The sequence below is a fragment of the Myotis brandtii genome, unplaced genomic scaffold, assembly GCF_000412655.1.
Source record: "Myotis brandtii unplaced genomic scaffold, ASM41265v1 scaffold199, whole genome shotgun sequence".
Taxonomy (NCBI): Eukaryota; Metazoa; Chordata; class Mammalia; order Chiroptera; family Vespertilionidae; genus Myotis; species Myotis brandtii.
The window spans coordinates 4,263,366-4,284,069 of record NW_005357414.1 but is presented as its reverse complement, the minus strand read 5'-3'; the positions used below and the strand labels follow the sequence as shown (position 1 = coordinate 4,284,069).

At 44.4% G+C, this 20,704-nt stretch overlaps 1 protein-coding gene across 7 annotated transcripts in view; it reads left to right on the top strand.

The window, feature by feature from the left end:
* The window catches only part of FRMPD3 (FERM and PDZ domain containing 3), a 127,986-nt gene extending 107,288 nt beyond the window's left edge, over positions 1-20,698 (top strand). For 6 of the 7 annotated variants that reach the window (XM_005865226.2, XM_005865228.2, XM_005865227.2 and 3 more), the window contains 2 exons: positions 13,811-14,632; positions 16,750-20,698. In XM_005865226.2, the coding sequence (XP_005865288.1) occupies positions 13,811-14,632; positions 16,750-19,862 (3,935 nt within the window). In that variant the 3' untranslated portion in view covers positions 19,863-20,698. The remainder of the gene's footprint in view (positions 1-13,810; positions 14,633-16,749) is intronic. The other variant, XM_005865233.2, reaches the window with a different exon arrangement.
* Positions 20,699-20,704: the final 6 nt, after the last annotated feature.

The window sequence follows — 20,704 nt, the reverse complement described above, 5'->3', positions numbered from 1 at the left end:
AGTAGAAGCTGAGACTTACCAGCCAGTAGTTGCCCTCCTCACATGCTGAAGACTCTTCACCCAACTTGTTTTGCTGCTAAACTATTTCTTTTATCTTCAAGGCTGTCTTGCCTTGCACCATGGTCACATCTGATCTAGATTGAGGAGTTTGAGAATAGAAGCTCATACCTGATGGATGACCCAGCACCCAGTGGGCTGTGTATCCACATAAACCCTCTCACCTCATTTTCTTCAAAACGAACATCACAGCAAACACATGTTTATACCTCATAACATTGTCCACAGGAATTAGAAGGCAATTCACCAAACACAGATTTGGGGAAAGATAGGAGGCCCCAAGGCATATGATATAGGCCAAATAAAGAAGCAAAAGAACTGACTTGGAATAGAAAGAACCTGGGGATCCAAGTTGCCACATGTCTCAAGGCGGATTGCTTCAAAGTGGGTGGCCATATGTACTATGAAACCTCTGATGGCCAAATTATGGCAAAGCCAGTATTAGCTTTATTATTAGTGTCACCTGTGATCTTCCTCTCTATCATCACACCTAAGTAAATTATACTTCTTACTGAGCAGGATAGAGAGGGAGAAAGAGAAAAAGGCAAGACAGAAGGAAGAGCCTGGAGCTCAGCTGAGGACCAGATGTGATTTCATTGGATTCTCTTCTAGCCCAGAAGGGAGGCTTATATCAATGCTATACATGACTTTAGAGCCCCTCCCTGATTCCTGAGAATCCTCCTCATTGGGCCTACAGAGTGAAGGGGGCTCAGGCTGCCTCTAGCACAGGGCCTCTCTGTCTATGCAGGAGCCAGATGGATCACTGTGGTGTCCCCACTGTTTGTAGCACTTGACTTCTCCAGGGGCTTGGGCCAATGCCTAGGCCCAGTACTTGGCCTTTGGACTGTTAGCTGCTGGGTTGACAGTAGCCACCCAGGGTTCAAGGCAAGTGGGACAGAATGAGTCTCATGGGTCAGCTGTCAGGGGCTGGTATGCACATCTTATCTCATGGTCCTAAGGACAGGAAAGGGCAACAGCAAGCAGCACCACTGAGGAGACCTCTACCCAGGTTACAGTGAGGAGCCATCAGTTCCTGATACAAGTTAAGATTGGCTTCCTCCATCAGACCCCACATTCAACCCAGAACAGAAGCCCCAGTGTGGTTTAGTAAAGACCTATAGGGAACAGTCATCCTGCCAACCTCAGAGAACAGAACACCAGTCTACTCAGAGCCTGGTTTCTCTAGCAGGATCTATAGTCTTGTCCCATAGTAGCTACTGGCTGCCAGCTAACGCAACTCAATGCTCAGCCGACTGGACTTAAAGGATGCTGGTAAACCACCAACTGGAAAAGACAAAGCATCATCTCTTCTCTCAGACACAGAAAAAAAGGAAAATGGGAAGTGGAAGGAAAGAGATTACCTGTTGGGCTTTATTAGTAGTTTTCCTGAAGTAGGCATTTCACTTATTTCAGCTATAAGTAACAGACATGGTCCTTGCCCTCACAGAGCTTACAACCTGGTGGGAGAATACAGAAATATGATTAAAGGAATAATGTCAATACAGTAAGTGCCTTTGCATTTATATAGAGGAAATTTCAAGTGACATAACATAACAGCACCTGGACTTGAAGACACAACTTCGAGAAAATCTCAGACAAATGCCAACTCTCCACCTATATGGGGATGGTTGGAAATCCAGAGGCAGCTGCCATCTCTCTCCTGCCTTGAGCTCCCTGTATCCTGGGGGGATCCAGGAAATTAAGGCTTTCAGGGCCCTAACTGGGGTCACAGTTGGAGGAGGATTCCACTCTAAATTTTCTCCCATGTTTAGAAAACAGTTTGATCTGGTGAATAAAATATTCTGGTTAATGGCTACTATATATACCATGCATAGCTTACAGATTTTCATGTAGTTAAAACTCAGCAACATGCATAGAGTACTAAAGCTAGAGTGAGCATAGCAGACTCTTTTTTTTATGATTCAGAAAGGACATGAGGTTCTTGCAAGGCCTTTTGGTCATTTGTCCTTATGATCAATGATCATCAGACTGTAGAACATAGCAAGACCAAGTAAAAGAAAGTCGGTTTTATCAATGTTGTGTTGATTGTGTGTGTGTGTGTGTGTGTGTGTGTGTGTGTGTGTGTATAATATAGTTTTTAAATATAGCTCCAATTAAATCACCATCCTGTTCTTTGCAAGTATTTTTTTAAGTCAGTCTTCTGAGTGGGTGAGTACAGAGGGATAGACTAGGAGATTCCTGTGGGGAAAACTGATGAGCAATTTACAGCAGATTTGCAATCTGGGAGGCATGCTTTCTCAGATATCAGCAACCGCACCTGGCTTTACTGGCATTTTAACCTGTCTAGAGGAGATTTAGGCTTCTCCAGGGACATTTTCTTCTCTGCACAGCCCCCCGTGCTGCTGCTCAGATCTGGAAATCACAGTACCAAGTGGTGAGCTATACATCACCTGGCCTTGACAGCCTGGTATTGAGAGATGTTTCCATTTTGCAGGGAGGGAAGCCACTCTTAGACCTCTAGCCCTTGTCTGAGAGGAGTCACAACTTCCTTATGGACATGCTCCTGAGAGCCACCTCTAATAGCAGCAGACTGAGATTGTTTAGTTATCTCATAGGTAATTAGCACTAGGTGCATTGCCAGGACCTATGAACAATGCCTGAGGGTAGAGACTTCCTGAACTGATAGTTCGAGCTCCTGGCTCAGTGTTCCTTTAGAACACTTTTCTAAGTCTCAGAGAGTCATTACATACCATTCCCCCAGCTCATCCACACTTGGTCTTAGCCAAAGGCCAAGAAGTGATCCTCCTGCTGATCCTGAGTTCCCTAGATACAACCACTAAGGCCTAAATTGAAATCACTCGATGTAGTTACATTGACTATATTTAGAGGGGCAGTATGGTCTATTGCAGTGGTTCTCAGCCTTCTGGCCCTTTAAATACAGTTCCTCATGTTGTGACCCAACCATAAAATTATTTTCGTTGCTACTACATAACTGTAATGTTGCTACTGTTATGAATCATAATATAAATATCTGATATTCAGGATGGTCTTAGGCAACCCCTGTGAAAGGGTCGTTCGACCGCCAAAGGGGGCGCGACCCACAGGTTGAGAACCGCTGGCTATTGAAACCAGAAATGGCTTGGGATCCAAAGTCAGAGAGACATGGGTTCCAGTCCCTGCTCTGCTGTATCTTAGTTGTGTGATCATGAGCAAGGTACTTAAACTGAGTCTCAGTTTCCCCATCTATACACTTAAAGGATAATAATAGAACCTACTTTATGAGGGATTGACCGGACCATGTGGGATAAAGTCCTTTCAAGAGCAGAACATATTTTTGCTTTTTTTATAATGATTGAAAGTTCATCATATGTCCAGTGCTCTTTTTCTTTTTAACAAACAGCTTTATTTAGATGTAATTTCCAAGCCATAAAATTCACCCACTTAAAGATCACAACTCACTGGTCTTTTTTTGTGGTTTTTGTTTGTTTGTTTTTCAAGAGTGTTCTTTAAATATATTTTTATTGATTTGAGAGGGAGGGAGAGGGAAAGATAGAAACATCAATGGTGAGAGAAGCATTGATCGGCTGCCTCTTGCATGCCACCTACTGGGGATTGAGCCCCGCAACCAAGGCATGTGCCTTTGACTGCAATGGAACCTGAGACCCTTCAGTCCACAGGCCCATGCTCTATCCACTGAGCCAAACCAGCTAGGGCACAACTCAATGCTTTTAAGTATATTTAATATATTCACAGGGCTGTGCAATCATTGCCACAGTTTAATCTTAGGATATTTTTGCCCCTCCTAAAGCAAACTCTGTGCCTATTAATATTCATCCCCTATTCCCCTCCTAATCACATCCAAGTCCTAAGCAACCACTAATCAACTTTCTGTCTCTATAGATTTGCCTTTTCTGGACATTTCATATAAATGGAATAATACAACATATGGTCTTTTTGTGGCTTGCTTTTTTCACTTAAAAATAATGTTTTCAAGGGTCATTCATGTTTTAGCATATATCAGCCCTTTGTTTTTTTTTATGGCCAAATAATATTCCACTGTATGAATAAACCACATTTTGTTTATCCATTCCTCAGTTGATGGACATTTGGGTTGTTTCTACCTTTCAGCTATTTTGAATAATAATGTAATAAGCATTCATGTACAAGTTTATGTGGGGACATATGTTTTCATTTTTCTGGTATATACCTAGGAGTGGATTGGTATTGTCAGAAGCTGCCAGACTGTTTTCCAAAATGACTGCACCAGTTTACATTCCCATCGGCAATATTGGAGGGTATAATTTCACCAAATCCTCGCAAGACGATGTTATTGTCTTTCTTTTTTAAAAAATTAAATTTATTGGGGTGACATTGGACAACATGAACATATAGGTTTCAGGTGTGGGTTTCTGTGTTACAAGATCTGTATATTGCACGATGTGCCCACCACCCAAAAGCAGACCTTCTCCTGTCACCTTATTTAGGACCCTTTTGCCTCCCTACCCTTTCCTTCTGGCAGCCACCACACTGCAGTTTGTGTTCACAAGTTTCAGTTTTATATCCCACATACCAGTGAAATCATATAGTTCTTAGCTTTTTCTGTCTGACTTATTTCACTTTTCATAATGTTCTCAAGGTCCATCCATGTTGTTGCAAATGGCACTATTTCATCCTTTCTTCTGGCTGAGTAGTATTCCATTGTGTATATGTACCACATCTTCTTTATCCAGTCCTCTATCGCAGGATACTTTGGTTGTTTCCATATCTTGGCCACTGTGAATAGGGGATCATATATCTTTGCGAATACATGATTTTGAGTTTTTCGGGTATACACCCAGGAGAGGGATTACTGGGCCATATGGTGGCTCTATTCTTTTTTTTTTTTTTTCCGATGCAAAAGCAAAGAGTCTTTATTCGAGCTAGCTCGGGCTCCCCGTCTACCCCATTTGCCAACGCAGCAGCAGGAAGCAGAGAGCCTGGTGGCTCTATTCTTAATTTTTTGAGAAATTGCCGGACTGCTTTCCATAGTGGTTGTACCAGTCTACATTCCCACCAGCAGTGGATGAGGGTTCCCTTTTTCCACAACCTCTCCAACAATTGTTATTGCTTATCTTGTTGATAATGGCCACTCTAACAGGTGTGAGGTGATATCTCATTGTAGTTTTGATTAGCATTTCCCTAATTGCCAGGGAGGTTAAACATCTTTTCATATATCTGGTTGTTATTCATATGTCTCCTTGAGAGAGGTGTATTTTTAGGTCCTTTGCCCACTTTTTGATTGGGTTATTTATTTGTTTGGTGTTGAGTTCTTTATATGTTTTGGAAATTAAACCTTTGTCTGAGCTACTGTTTGCAAATATCATCTCCCATCTGGTTGGCTGCCTCTTTGTTCTGTTGTCAGTTTCTTTTGCTGTGCAGAAGCTTTTTAGTTTGATATAGTCCCCTTCATTTATTTTTGCCTTTACCTCCCTTGCCTTTGAGATCAAGTTCATAAAATGTTCTCTGCGACCAAGGTCCATAAGTTTGATGCCTATGTTTTCTTCTATGTAACTTATTGTTTTGGGTCTTATATTTAGGTCTTTGATCCATTTTGAATTAAGTTTTGTACATGGGGACAAACTATAATCCAATTTCATTAATTTGCATGTGACTTTCTAGTTTTCTTAGCACCATTTATTGAAGAGACTATCTTTACTCCATTGTGTGTTTCTGGATCATTTGTAGAAAATTATCTGTCTATATGTATGTGGTTTTATAGCTGGGCTCTCTATTCTGTGTGTCTGCTTCTCTGCCAATATAATGCTCTTTTGATTATCATAGCTCTGTAGTATAATTGGAAGTCAGGTAGGGTGATACCCTAGCTTCGTTCTTTTTTCTTAGGATTGCTTTAGCTATTTGGGGTCTTTTGTGGTTCTATACAAATCTGATGATTTCTTTTTCTATTTCTTTAAAAAATGACATTGGACCCTAGCCGGTTTGGCCCAGTGGATAGAGCATCGACCTATGGATTTGAAGGGTCCCAGGTTCAATTCTGGTCAAGGGCATATGTCCAGATTGCCGGCTCAATCCCCAGGAAGGGTGTGCAGGAAGCAGCCAATCAATGATTCTGATCATTGATGTTTCTCTCTCTCTTTCCCTCTCCCTTCCTCTCTGAAATCAATAAAAAATATATTTAAAAAAATAACATTGGGATTTTTATGGGGATTACATTAAATATGTATATTGCTTTGGGTAATATGGCCATTTTAAGTATGTTGATTCTTCCAATTCATGAACATGGAATATTGTTCCCTTTTGTTGTGTCTTTTTCAACCTCTTTTAATAATGTTTTGTAATTATCAGTACATAGGTCTTTCATGTCCTTTGTTAAGTTTATTCCTAGGTATTTTATTTTTTTGGTTGCGATTGCAAAAAGAATTGTGGTTTTTTTTCATTTCTTTTTTGGTAGTTTTGTTGTTAGCATACAGGAAGGCAATGGATTTTTGCACATTGATTTTGTGTCCTCCAACTTCACTGTATTTGTTTATTGCTTCTAATAGTTTTTTTTTTGGTGGAGTCTTTAGGGTTTTCTATACACAGAATCTTATCATCCACAAAAAGTGGTCATTTTACTTCTTCCTTCCCAATTTGGGTGCCTTTTATTTCTTTTTCTTGCCTTATTGCTCTGGCTAGGACTTAGAGCACTATGTTGAAAAAGACCAGTGAGAGTGGACATCCTTGTCTTGTTCCTGATCTTCAAGGAAAAGCTTTCAGTTTTTCACCATTGAGTATTATATTAGCTGAGGGTTTATCATAGATTGCCTTTATTATGTTGAGGTACTTTCCTTCTTCTTCTATTTTATTGAGTGTTTTAATCATAAATGGATGCTGTATCTTATCAAATGCTTTTTCTGCATCTATTGATAAGGTCATATTATTTTTATCTGTTCTTTTGTTAATATGGTGTATTACATTGATTGATTTCCATATGTTGAACCATCCTTGTGCCCCTGGTATGAACCCCACTTGACAGTGATGTATTATTTTTTGGATGTACTTTTGTATTCGATTTGCTAATATTTTGTTTAGGATTTTTGCATCTGTGTTCATCAGAGATATTGGTATGTAGTTTTCTTTTTTGTGTTATCTTTGCCAGGTTTTTGTATCAAACTGTAATCCAATTTCATTGGGTTATATTGGCCTCATAGAATGTCTTAGGAAGTATTGCCTCTTCTTCAATTTTTTTTTTTAATTTGAGAAAGATAGATTTTAAATCTTCTTTGAATGTTTGGTAGAATTCACTGGTGAAACCATTTGGTCCTCAACTTCTGTATTTGGGGAGGTTTTTGATGGTTGTTTCTATTTCCTCACTGCTGATTGATTTAGATTTTCCCATTCTTCATGATTTAGTCTAGAAAGGTTATACATTTCTAGGAACTTATCCATTTCTTCTAGGTTATTGAATTTGGTGGCATTTAGTCTTTCATAATATTCTAGTATTATCCTTTGAATATCTGTGACTCCTCTCTCATTTCTGATTTTCTTTATATGGGTCTTTTCCCTTTTTCCCTTAGTGAATCTATTCAAAGGGTTGTCAGTTTTATTAATCTTTTCAAAGAACCAACTCTTTGTTTTATTTTTTATATAGTCCTTTTGTTTTACATTTCATTCAATTCTGCTCTAATTTTTATTTTTTTCTTTCCTCTGCTGTCTTTGGGTTGCTTTTGTTCTTCCTTTTCTAGTTCTTTAAGATGTGATATTAGGTTGTTTACTTGGGATTTCCCTTGTTTCTTGAGATAGGCTTGTAATAACTTCCCTCTTATTACTGCTTTTGCTGCATCCAAGAAGTTTTGATGTTATATTGTCATTCTTATTTGTCTCTGTATAAATTTTGATCTCATATTTTATTTGTTCTTTGACCCAGTCATTTTTTAGTAATATGTTGTTTAATCTCCAGGTATTTGTGAGTTTCTTTACTTCCCTTTTGCAGTTGATTTCTAATTTCAAGTCATCATGGTCAGAAAATATACTTGGTATAATTTCAATTTTCTTTAATTTGTTGATGCTAGTTTTTTAAATTAAATCTTTATTGTTGATAGCATTACATATGATCCCTTTTTCCCCCATTCACCTCTTCTACCCACCCCACCCCTTGCCCCAGGCCTTAATCACCCTACAATCCCTGTCCATGGATTATACATATATGCATACAAGCTCTTTGGTTGATCTCTTCCCACCCACCCACTCTCCCCCTTCTTCACTCTGAAATTCCAGTTTGTTCTATGCTTCTGTGTCTCTGGATCTATTTTTTACCTCTGTGATCTCCCAGTCTTGAACCTCTACAACTTGGTAAGACAATACAGCTCTGCTGCTTGGGGGTGGGGTTTGTTTTGCCCTCACCATAATGGTGACCCCTGACCTCCATGAGGACATGCCCTAAGCACCCCTCCTGGGGATCAGTCACAGAGGGAAACAGCAGTTCTACTGCAACAGCTCTTGGTTTACAGATAATATGCTCCTGGACCCAATTTCAAGAGCAACAAGACGTGAGTTTTGGGAGTCCAAATGGCAGCAGGGCTCTGTGATTCCATTTCTTTGAAATATCACCACCCTGCCAACAGTGGAGAGCCACTCAGGAGAATCCGGTGCTCTGTTAGGCATCTGCTGACTCAGACACTGTTTGCACCCTTGCCGCTTGCCCTACTGAGCTGCTACCACCTCCTCCACATCTTTCTGTTCCTCCTGGCCTAAGGAAGCACCTGCTGCTGCGGCTTTCTCCCCTCTCCCGGCCAAGCCACGAGCTCCTGCCTGCAGGGCTTTGTCAGCAGGCCGGTTGCACTTCCCCTTTCGTCTCCCCGTTAATTCCTAGGTGCCCACCTTTAGATGTTTCAGTGCGTGGGTCTCTCAGGTGTGTGTCCGTGTTAAGCAGGGATTTCTTTGTTGAATTATAGTTGGTTAACTTGTTGAAATTTCAGGGGGAGAGGGCTAGGTGTGCTGTCATGCCACCATTCCTTTGGTGTCACTCCCTTTATCTTTTTTTTTAATTGTTTTATTGCTTAAAGTATTAGAAAGAGTATTACATATGTCTCCTTTTTTTCCCACCCTTGACAATCCTCTGGACTCCCCTACCCCCCAGTGTCTTATGTCCACCTTTATCTTTTTTATTTCATCCTTTGTAGTGGGTGTGAAGTGTATCTTGTGGTTTTGATTTGCATCGTAGCTGATAATGTTGAACATCTTTGCATGTGCTTATTGGCCATTTGTATATCTTCTTTGAAGAAATATCTATTCTAATCCTTTGCCAATTTTTAAATTGGGCTATTTGAACATAACATAAAGATTTCTTTCTGGACTTTCAATTCTATTCCAGTGATTCATATGTCTATCTTTATGCTAGTACCACACTATCTTGATTACTGTTGCTTTGTAGTACTCTTTGAAATAAAGAATAGTGAATCCTCCTACTTTGTTCTTTTTAAAGTTTGTTTTGGTTATTCTGGGTTCCTTGTGATTCAATATGAATTTTTGAATTAGCTTGTCAATTTCTACAGTCAGCTGGAATTCTGATAGGAGTGTGTTGAATCTGTAGATCAATTTGGGAAGTATTGTCATCTTAACATTATTAAATTTTCCAATTCATGATCATAGAATGTCTTTCCATTTATTTAAATCTTATTTAATTTCATTTTTAAATGTATCTTTATTGTTGAAAGTATTATAGGTATCCCCTTTGTTTGTTTGTTTTCCCATTGCCCCCCCCCCCACCCCATATTCACCCCTCCCAGGCTTTCACCATTATTTAATTTCTTTCAAAAATTTATTTTTAGTTTCCAGTATACCAGTCTAGTCCTTCTTTTGTTAAATGTATGCCTAAGTATTTTATTCTTTTTGGTGCTATTATAAATAGAATCATTTCCAGCCCTAGCTGGTTTAGCTCAGTGGATAGAGCATCAGCCTGCGGATCCAAGGGTCCCAGGTTCAATTCCAGTCAAAGGCACGAACCTTGGTTGCAAGCTCCTCCCCGGCCCAGGCCCTGGTTGGGGTGTATGCAGGAGGCAACCAATTGATGTGTTTCTCTCACATTAATGTTTCTCTCTATTTTTCCCTCTCTCTTCCACTCTCCCTAAAAATCAAAGGAAAAATATCCTCAGATGAGGATTAATGAAAAAAAAATAGAATCATTTCCTAATTTCATTATCAGATTGTTCATTGCTAGTGTATAAAAATACAATTGATTTTTGTATGTTAAGCTTTTATCCTGCAAACTTGCTGAGCTTGTTTATTTCTAGTAGTTTATTATTAGGAATTGCTTACTTTTTTAATCTACAAAATCATGACATTTGGAAATAGAGATACTTTTCCTCCTTCCTTTCCCATTGGATGCTTTATATTTCAATTTACTGTCTAATAGTCCCTGCTAGAGCTTTCAGGACAGTGTTGAATAGAAGTGGTCAGAACAAAAATTCTGGACTTTTTCCTTATCTTAGGGGGAAAGCTTTCAGTCTTTGACCATCCAATATAATGTTAGCTCTCAGTTTTTCATAGATAACCTTTATCATATCGAGGAAGTTCCCTTTCATTTCTAACTCATTGAGTTTTATCATGAGAGGGTGGTAACTTTTGTCAAATGATTTTTCTGTGTCCATTGAGATGATCATTGGATTTTGTCCTCTAGTCTATTAACATGGTGTATTGCATTAATTGATTTTTGGATGTTAAACCAACTTTGCATTTCTGAAATAAATGCCAATTGGTTATGGTGTAAAATTCTTTTGATATGTTGTTGGATTTAAATGTCTACTATTTTGTTGAGGAGTATCTATATTCATACTAAATATTGCTCTATAGTTTTCTTGTGATGTCTTTGTCTGGTTTTGGTATGCAGGTAATATTGGCCTCATAGAATGAGTTGAGAAGTGCTCCCTCCTATTCTATTTTTGGAAAAGTTTAGTATAAATGCTTCTTTGAGCATTTGGAAAAATTCACCAGTAAAGCCATCTGGGCCTGACCTTTATTTTTATTTTTTTGTCAGGGGAGAGGAGGAATTTTTTTTCTAATATATTTTTTATTTATTTCAGAGAGGAAAGAGAAATAGAAACATCAATGATGAGAGAGAATCACTGATCAGCTCCCTCCTGCGTGCCCCCGACTGGGGATCGAGCCCACAACCCAGGCATGTGCCCTTGACTGGAATCAAGCCCGGGATCCTTCAGTCCATAGGCCCATGCTCTATCCATTGAACAAAACCAGCTAGGGCGAGAGGAGGAATTTTTAATTATTAATTCTTTTCCTGTTATTAGCCTATTCATATCTCCTATCTTTTTGAGTCAGTTTTGATAGTTTCTATATGTCTAGGAATTTGTTCATTTGATCTAGGTTACCTAATTTTTTTGGCATAAACTTATTCATGATTTTTTCCTTATAATCAATTCTGTATCTGTAGTCAGTAGTGATGACCCTTTTCTTTTTTGTGATTTTACTAATTTGAAACTTCTCTTTTTTTTTTTTTTTTTTTTTTTTTGGCTTGTTCTACACAGCTAATGTGTGTCAATTTCATTGGCCTTTTCAAAGAACCAACTTTTAATTTTATTGATTATCTCTTATTTTTCTATACTCTATACACTACTATTTCTTTTCTTCTACTCCCTTTGTGTTTAGTTTGCTCTCCTTTTTCAAGTCTGTTAAGGTGGAAGTTTGAGTTATTGATGTGCAATCTTTCTTATTTTTTAATGTAGGCACTTACAGCTATAAATTTGTCTCTGAACACTAATTTAGAGAGATCCCACGAGTTTTAGTGTGTTGTATCTTCATTTTCCTTCATCCCAAAATATTTTCTAACTTCCCTTGTAATCTCTTCCTTGAACCATTGGTTTTTTAGCAATGTTTAATTTCCACATGAATCTGAATGTTACAAATTTTCTTCTGTTATTGATTTCTAATTTAATTCTGTTGTGCTCAAAAAACATATTTGGTATGATTTCATTCCTTTTAAATTTACTGAGGCTTATTTTATGACCTAAAATGTGGTCTATCCTGGAGAAGATTCCAGGTACGCTTGAGAAGAATATATATTCTGCTGCTATTAGGTGGCATGTTCTATAGATTTATAGTGTTGCTCAGGTCCTCTATTTCCTTGTTGATCTTCTGCTTGTTTGTTCTTTCCATTATTGAAAGTGGGGTATTGAAGTCTTCAACTACTGCTTTTGGCTTGTATATTTCTCCTTTTGATTCAGTCAGCTTTTGCTTCATGTATTTTGGGACTCTATTGTTAAGTGCCAGCACTGTGCTTTTGTGGTGGCTGTAAGCTCTAGTAAAAAGCTAACACCTTGACCCTGTCAAATTGGAATTTCAAAGGCATTTGAAGTTTTGTTTTCCAAAGTCTTGATCACCATGATGAACTATGAGGTAGTAGTTAAAAACAAGGGCTTTGTGGTCCCTCAGACCTGAGCTCAAATCCAGACTGCCATTTATGACTCATGTGACCTTGGGTAAATTACATAACCAACTGGATTAGTTTTCTCTGTAAAATGGGGATAATAATAACACCTACCTCATTGGGTTGTTATAAGGATTAAATGGGATAATGTCTGATGACCTTAGCCTAAATTAGTGCTTACTTGATACCTGTCTGATAGCAAAGTGATTTGGCATTGTCTGAGTACATTTTCACAGATATCATGGGGAGGGGCCCTCAAAACAGACTAAGAGACAGACAGATGAATCATTTGATATAGGTAATCCTCAAAGGCACAGACCTACCATCACTAAAAGCTGTTGCCCTGGCCAGTGTGGTTCAGTGGTTAGAGTGTCAGCACATGAACCTAAGGGTTTCAGGTTCTATTCCCGGTTAAGGGCACATACTTGGGTTACAGGTTTGGTCCCCAACCCTGGTTGGGGCATGTGTGGGAGGCATCCAATCGATGTGTCTTTTTCACATCGATGATTCTCTACCTCTCTCTCTCCCCCTCCCTCCTTCCCTTCCACTCTCTCTAAAAATAATCAATGGAAAAAATATCCTCGGATGAGTCTTAACAAAAAATAAATAAATAAATAAATAAATAAATAAAAGCTGTTTAGCAGAACATTTTGCCACATGTATGTGTAGTGGATAGGCTGGTCCTACATGAATACAGAGCAATAATGAGATTTGAGGAATTGTAACAATGTCCTTCCCACCCTCTCCCCCCATATATATACATCCCAGCATATCTCTTATATGCTTTATACATTCAGATGCCCAGAATTCTAGACGTCCCTCCACTGACAGTCCTCTCTGAAGGGCAACATCTCAGGCATTGTATGTAGTGTAGCCTGTTTTAGACTTTCCCATTAAAACAATAGTTATTTGTCAGATTTATTTCCTTCTGCTAGAAGACATCCAACATAATGCAAGAGTGACAGAGCACTGGAAGTTGGAAAGGCTCTGAAAAGGGTGGGTGCAGGGACAGTTCCAAGAATGACATAAAACAAATATCAGTTATTTAAGTATGCTTATAGGTGACTCTCAGACCTATCCATGTAAGAGTCCAGCCATGATGTTTACCCCTACCCCACCTCACCCCATGCTTTTCCCATTTCAGAGGTGATGGGGCTATTAGCAACTCAAGCCACTCTATTCTACTCACTCTACTTTCAGGGCCAGCAGCAACATGGGCAATTGATTCTCTTTCCCCTAATCCTTAGCAGCCAGGTGAGGCTCTCTTGGTACCTGCCATCCAACTGTGCATAATAGACCCAAGCCAGAGACACCATGAGAGCTCCACCACAATCCTCATTACCAAGGCTCACCTGTTGATTCTCTTTCTGGGTTTAGATTACATGCACAGTGCCCATCGCCCTGTCACTGGGGGCCACCTGGGGAAAAAGGAGAGTAGTTATGTGGGCAGCGTGGGCACCAGCCCCAGGAAGTCGAGCCGCTGCACACCCCCGCCTGCCGACTCTGAGCTTGTCAGCTTTTGCTACCTCCACATGCGGGAACAAAGGAAGGAGCAGGAAAGCCGGACAGATGTCAATGAGAATTTAATCTTCTTTGAGGAGACCAGGCCCCGGACCAAATCTGACCCCACTTCCAAAAGCTCTGGCCAAGGTTACAATGTGGTCCCTGATGACTTTGATGCAGCCAGTCTAGACCATGAGCCTTGTGCCAGTAGGGCCAGATCTTATACCTTGGACAATTCCCTTGGGGCTGAAGCCCTGAATTTTTACTGTGACTCTTGCAAAGCCAAACTCCAGGAGCAGCTGGGTCCTCGCAAAGGTGGGAGGCCTGGTTCCTCTCGTGATAATATTGTAGACTTGATGTCCCTTCCACCCCCTGGGAGTGAGGAGGAAGAAGAGGAGGAAGATGAGAGTACTTCCCTGTTGCCTGCCATTGCTGCCCCACCTCCTGGTTTCCGAGACAACAGTTCTGATGAGGATGACTCCAAGCGCCGGGCCGCCCAGAGCCAAGAACAAGGACGCCACCTGCGTGGGCTCCTGTATGATGAGATTCCAGTGACATTGATTGATAGCATGCAGACCCGTACTGTCCGAGATCATGCCCAGGAGTTGGATGATGCACTAGTGTCCACTCTGCAGGCTCTGGAAGCCTTGGCAGCATCAGAGGATGGACCACACCCTCCACCCCCACAGACTGCAGGTAATGGCCCATTCCTCCTCACTCTTGCCTCCCCTTCCAGGCAGGGTCAGCTGGTGACATTGCTTCTTCCTAAGCAGAGATCAAAGTCACTGTGGTGTGTCAGGACAGTGGATGGGCCAGAGGTGGTTCAGATAGTGTTGGGGAGCAATGATGTTATGGCAGGGGTCTGCTGCTCAGCTCTAGCTAGAGCTCTGGCTCTTGCCATTCTATCTCTGGAAATGTCTTGTAGATGGACCCCAGGGATTGGGGCCATGCAAGCTATGGGTCCAGGCTAGGATGGAGGACCAAAGCAAAATTGTAAGAGATATAGAAGATAGGCAAAGGACTTCCAGCATGCACATAACTGGAAGAAAAACCAAATAACCCAGTAACCACCTAGCGACCTGGGATCAGGGGAGCCAGGAGTCTTCACTGCTCAAGGCAGAGGTCTTTATTCTGCCTAAGAACATGGGCTCTCAATCAGATGCACTCAAGTCCGGTCTTCCTTACTCACTTTCAGTGTGACCTTGGCAAGGCACTTACCCTCTCTGAGCCTCACTTTTGTCACCTTAAATGGGTTTGATAACAATAGTCATATCACATAGGGTTGTTGTGAGATTTAAATAAGATCATTCATGCAAAGCACTTGAGCACATAGGAAGGACTCAGTAAGTGTTAGCTATTATTATTAATTATTATTTTTACAATATATTTTTTATTGATTTCAGAGAGGAAGGGAAAGGGAGAGAGAGATAGAAACATCAATGATGAGAGAGAATCATTGATTATCTGCCCTCCTGCACGCCCCCTACTGGGGATGGAGCCGGCAACCTGGACATGTGCCCTTGGTGGGAATCAAACCCAGGACCCTTCAGTCCACAGGCCGACGCTCTATCCCAGCAGTTCTCAACCTGTGGGTCGCGACCCCTTTGGGGGTTGAACGACCCTTTCACAGGGGTCGCCTAAGACCATCAGAAAACACATATTTTCGATGGTCTTAGGAACCGAGACACTGCTCCTCTATCCGTTTACAGGCAGGTCCACCCACATGCAGATACACCCACATATGAGTACCCGACGTGATGATATCAACAATGAAAATACATCCTGCATATCAGATATTTACATTACGATTCATAACAGTAGCAAAATTACAGTTATGAAGTAGCAACGAAAATAATTTTATGGTTGGGGGTCACCACAACATGAGGCACTGTATTAAAGGGTTGCAGCATTAGGAAGGTTGAGAACCACTGCTCTATCCACTGAGCCAAACCAGCTAGGGATATTATTAATTATTATTTGTTGGGAAGATCATACAACATGCATGTTATTATCTGTTCTATACACACATATGTCCACTTTGTAGACAAACACACGTGTCAGACATGCACCCATACATACTTCCATAAACATACAACTTAAAAAGAAGTGGTCAGTGATACAGCAACAGAAAAGGAATAGAGGGAAGTAAGGCACATGAAAAAGCACATGAGGAGGGAAAAAATGTTCACATAGAGGATGAAGAAGTTGGAAGTCAGAGGGAGCCTGCCAGACCAGAGAGAGTACCAACACCTGCCTTTTCTGTATTTGAGGGCATCCTTGGTGACAGGCAGCTCCCATTTGTGGAGCTCTAAGCGCTAGCTGCTCCAAGGCTAGAGGCCCATGTGGTAGCCAGAGGGAGGACAATCTCAGCTAAATGGCCTCAGCTGCAAGAACTCAGCTGGTAGGCCTTGCCAGATGAGGGGGGCCAGATAGAGAGGGACCTGTCTTTGCCAGCCCTCTTCAGGACAATTAACAAAAATTTACTGGCCATGGAATCTAAAAATAGTGATGATTAGCATGTTTTTTGCATGTGTTTTGCATGTTAATTTGCCATCAAAGTGCCCAGATCTTCTTTGTGCCTCTTTTGTTCTCTTCTGGATCCTAGCCCTTCATAACTCCTCCCCAGCTTGCCTCTCGTTGTCCCCTCCCCTCCACTCCTCCCACCCTCAGCCCTGCAGTCCCCCCAGGCTTGACTGGCTTTTCCCAACTTGCAGTACTGCTGGCTAACCTTGGCCCCCATAAACTCTCTACAAATGATTGGGAGAGGACTTGATCTGAGTTAAGTGCAGCAAGCCCTGTCCCTGTTCCTCCAGGTCTGATTGTGCTGGCCACAATCACCCCTGAATCATCGCTGGACTCGGGCCATGAAACCAACTCTTCGGAGCTCACAGACATGTCGGAGATGATGTCTGCCATGAAGCAGCACCAGAACACCACCTACTTCCTGACCCAGCACCTCAACAAAGACAGTCTTCTGACCCGCAAGGACCTGCCTTTCCGGATCCAGAGCTGCGCAGCCCAGGCTGTTCTCACAGCCCCTTACTCTCTTGGGCGCCCGGATCCCAACCCATCCCTCCAGCCAGCTGTCACAGGCCAGAGTCCTGGCCCCCCTGGCGCTCGGAGGAAGCTGCCCCAGCCAGAGGCTCAGTCACAGCGAGAGCGAACATATGCCCTGGCAGTGCACCCAGCACTGTCTCCACAGCTTAATGAGCAGAAGAATCTGAGCCTGCTGTCCCCAGTTTCTGAAGACAAAGGGCCTAGCTACACTAAGGCAGGCCTAGATTTGTCACTGAGGGCGGCCACACCATCCCTCAGTGAAGAGCAGGTCTCTGAGCTAAGGGGGAACCTGCCAAAGGAGGTCAGGTTGAGCCCCAAGCTTATCCTGGACCCAAAGGGCAGTGTGACCCCAGCTATCATCTCAGCTGCCCTACAGCAGGTGGTTCACACTAAGAGTCTACCTGCCCCTGGCGGGGCCTTGGGGAACCCTTCCAGCAGTGGGGAAAGGAGGCTGGAAGCCAGCGTGGGGAAGCCAGAGGTCAGCATGATGAGTGGCAGTGCCAATAAGAATCTTAAATTCAAAATAAGCCCAGAGGTCTCTTCCAGCTCCAGAGTAACCACAGGTAGCCGGGCTGACAGCCTGCACCTCTCCCCACAAAAGGATAGGCTGCCTGTTCAAAGTTTCCCTCCCAAAAGCTATCATTTGAGAGCAAGTCGAGAGTCGGTGGGCAAGCAAGCTACAGGGGAAGTGGCAGGCAAGGGTGGGCCAGAGGGTGTTAAGCCTTCCCTGCATAAGCAGAGCACCATCTCCAGCCAAGGGGAGAAGGGGCAGCTGGAGAGCACACCCCAAAGTGGCAAGCTTGAGGAGACCAGCCTGGTTTCCCGAGCTGGCTACCCCATAGCTCTGCAAAGTCCCACCTGCCAGTCTCAAGGCCACAGCCCCAGCTTCCAGCCACGAGGCCACAGCCCCAGCTTCCAGCCACGAGGCCACAGTCCCAGCTTCCAACCACGAGGCCACAGCCCCAGCTTCCAGCCACGAGGCCACAGCCCCAACTTCCAACCGCGAGGCCACAGCCCCATCAGCCTGTCCCGAGGCCAGAGCCCCAGCTGCCTTCCTCAAGGCCAGAGCCCACTGAGGCCCCAGGCTGCCAGCCGTCAGGTGAGCACCATGCCCTCTAGGAAGCTTGAAACAACCCTGGATGGAACCCAAGTGACCTCCGAAGGCCCCACAAAGCCCAAATCATCTCGAGGTCCTTTCAGGCTACGCAATTTATTCTCTGCCACCTTCCCAACACGCCAAAAGAAGGAAACCGATGAGCGGCAGGCCCAGCTGCAGAAGGTAAAGCAGTATGAGTTGGAGTTCCTTGAGGAACTTCTAAAGCCACCAAGCCAGGGGGAGCTGCCGGGCACTGAATATCTCCAACCTCCAGCACCAGGCCGCTGCAGCTGCCAGCTACGCAGCAGCCCTATACAGCAGGGGCCTGGCATGTCCCGTGAGCAGAGACGCAGCTGTGATTGTAAGCGCATCTGCCGGGGGGGTCGGCCACAGGCGCCCCAGACACCAGTGCCTGGCCTCCAAGGGAGGGAGAAGGACAAGGTCCTGCCTACCCAGAGGCAGCCGGAGGCTGGCCCAGACTTGAACCTTGGCAGTCCCACCAATGTCCGGCGCATCCGCTCCACCAGCCTGGAATCCCGAGAGTGCCGCTCAGACCCTGAGAGCGGTATTTCGTGCCTGAGCACATGTGCCTCAGGGGGCGAGTGTCTGGGAGCTCCCAACTATAGGAAACTTATGCGCCGCTATAGTATCAGTGAGCCGGACCAGGGTGATAGGGCCTCACTGACCTCGGACGTCTATCCACAGCCACCCCTGGGCATGCTGCCCAGGGAGGCCAAGGAGATAGATACAGGCCTCTCCCTAGGCTTGGGTCCCAAAAGCAAGCCCCTGGAGTCACCAACCCTAGGAGACCCCTCATATGTCCAAGTTGCTCCTGAGACCAAAGGCCCCAGACCGATGGCCGTGTTCTCACTGCCAGAAGAGGTATACCGGAAGCCCGCCGAGTTGGACGAGGACAGTGAAAGCAGCAAGTGCTGCTCCATCCGCTACTGCTTCTACTACCGCAAGTGTGACATAGCGGATGATGCCAGTGATGGCAAGGATGAGCTCTCCTACTCCATCCCCATGAAGATCCTGCCTGGTATGAAGCTGGACGAGAAGGTGGTGCCCGTAGTGAGCAGGACCCTGCAGGTGCTGGATGCCGCCACCTGCAGCAGCAGCAGCCCTGAGGCCTCCCGCACCCAGGAAATTGACCTGCGGGTGTCCACCTTCGAGGGGAGCCTAGCCAAGATCAATGCCCTGCGGGCCCATGCCTATGGCCTGCCTGACGGCTTCCTGGCTGCACGGCTGGACACCAACGAGTTGCTGACAGTCCTGCGGCAATGTGTGGCCAGCCCTGAGGCCCGCGCTCCCAAGCCCTATGGCTCCCAGATCTCTGAGTACAAGCTGGAGCTGTTTCTCAAGTTCAAGGAGCTCCGGGCCTCCTGCCGCCGCGTAGCCAACGTGGACAAGAGCCCAACTCACATGCTGGCAGCCATCACGGGCAGCTTCCAGGTGCTGAGCAGCCTCATTGAGACCTTCGTGCGGCTGGTGTTCATTGTGCGCTCCGAGTCACAGCGCCAAGAGCTGCTGGCCAAGGTAGAAGAGGTGGTAAGGAACTACACCTTCCTGCTGCGCGCTGCTGAGGAGTCCACCATCCGGAATCTGAACCACCAGCAGCAGCAGCAGCAGCAGCAGCAGCAACAGCAACAGCAGCAGCAACAGCAGCAGGCAGCAGCAGCTATGGGGGTATCCCCGGGGCACCCACCAGGATCCCCAACTTCGGCGACTGTTATGAGCACATTCACCCACCCCTTAAAAACCCTTGTTAAGTAGGGCATCTGCCCAAGCCTCCCCCCTTCCCCAACCTCAGACCCAGGTTTGAGCTTTGTGGTCCTTGCATCCTGTGATGAGTGTATGTGTCTGCTGGACCAGTCAGGGTCCAAGAGCCTTCAGTCTCCAGGGAGCAAAACTCCTAGCATTGAGGCTGTCCCTGAGGTCTCCAGGCTGCTGCTGCCCTGGGTATCCTCACCCCTTCCCTGGCCTCTAGGCGTCACTGTGAGGGCCAAGGCCCCTCGTCACTACGCCCACTGCAGAGCTGTATTTTATCTCTTCTCTAGGGCTGAGAGGTGACATCAGGCTCACTTCCTGCTCCATTTTTTGGCACAGGGAAGCCAGGGCCTGAAGGAGGCAAGTCAGATGGCCTTGAGCTCCTTCTGGCATCTGCTCCCCTCCAGGGAGCAATAGCAGTAGCAGCAGGCCACAGGGCCTAGTGGAGGGAAAAGAGCCCACCCACCACTTTGCAGAAGCCACCCCAGAGGGCTCACGCCCGGGTGATAGTCCTCCAGAAAAACAGCCACACGGGGCTGTTTGCAGCCAGCCCAACAGGCTGGCAGCCTCGGGAGCCCTCACTCCCAGGCCTAGTAGCTCCACACCAGCCATCCCCAAAGTGCCCTGTCCCTCACTGGTGGGCAGGGCAGCTCAGTCCACTAGGGAGCAAGCATCTGGGATCACCCCACTCATTCTGGCTAAGGTACCTGATGAAAATGTTTGCCCTGGGGAGACCCAGCACAGGCCTCCGAGCTGGCCTGGCCCAGCATAGTACAGTGTCTGTAGCTGCAGGCATGCGGCTCCTCTCTCAACATTTCTACTAGACAGGCTGTCCTTAGGAGTTCCAC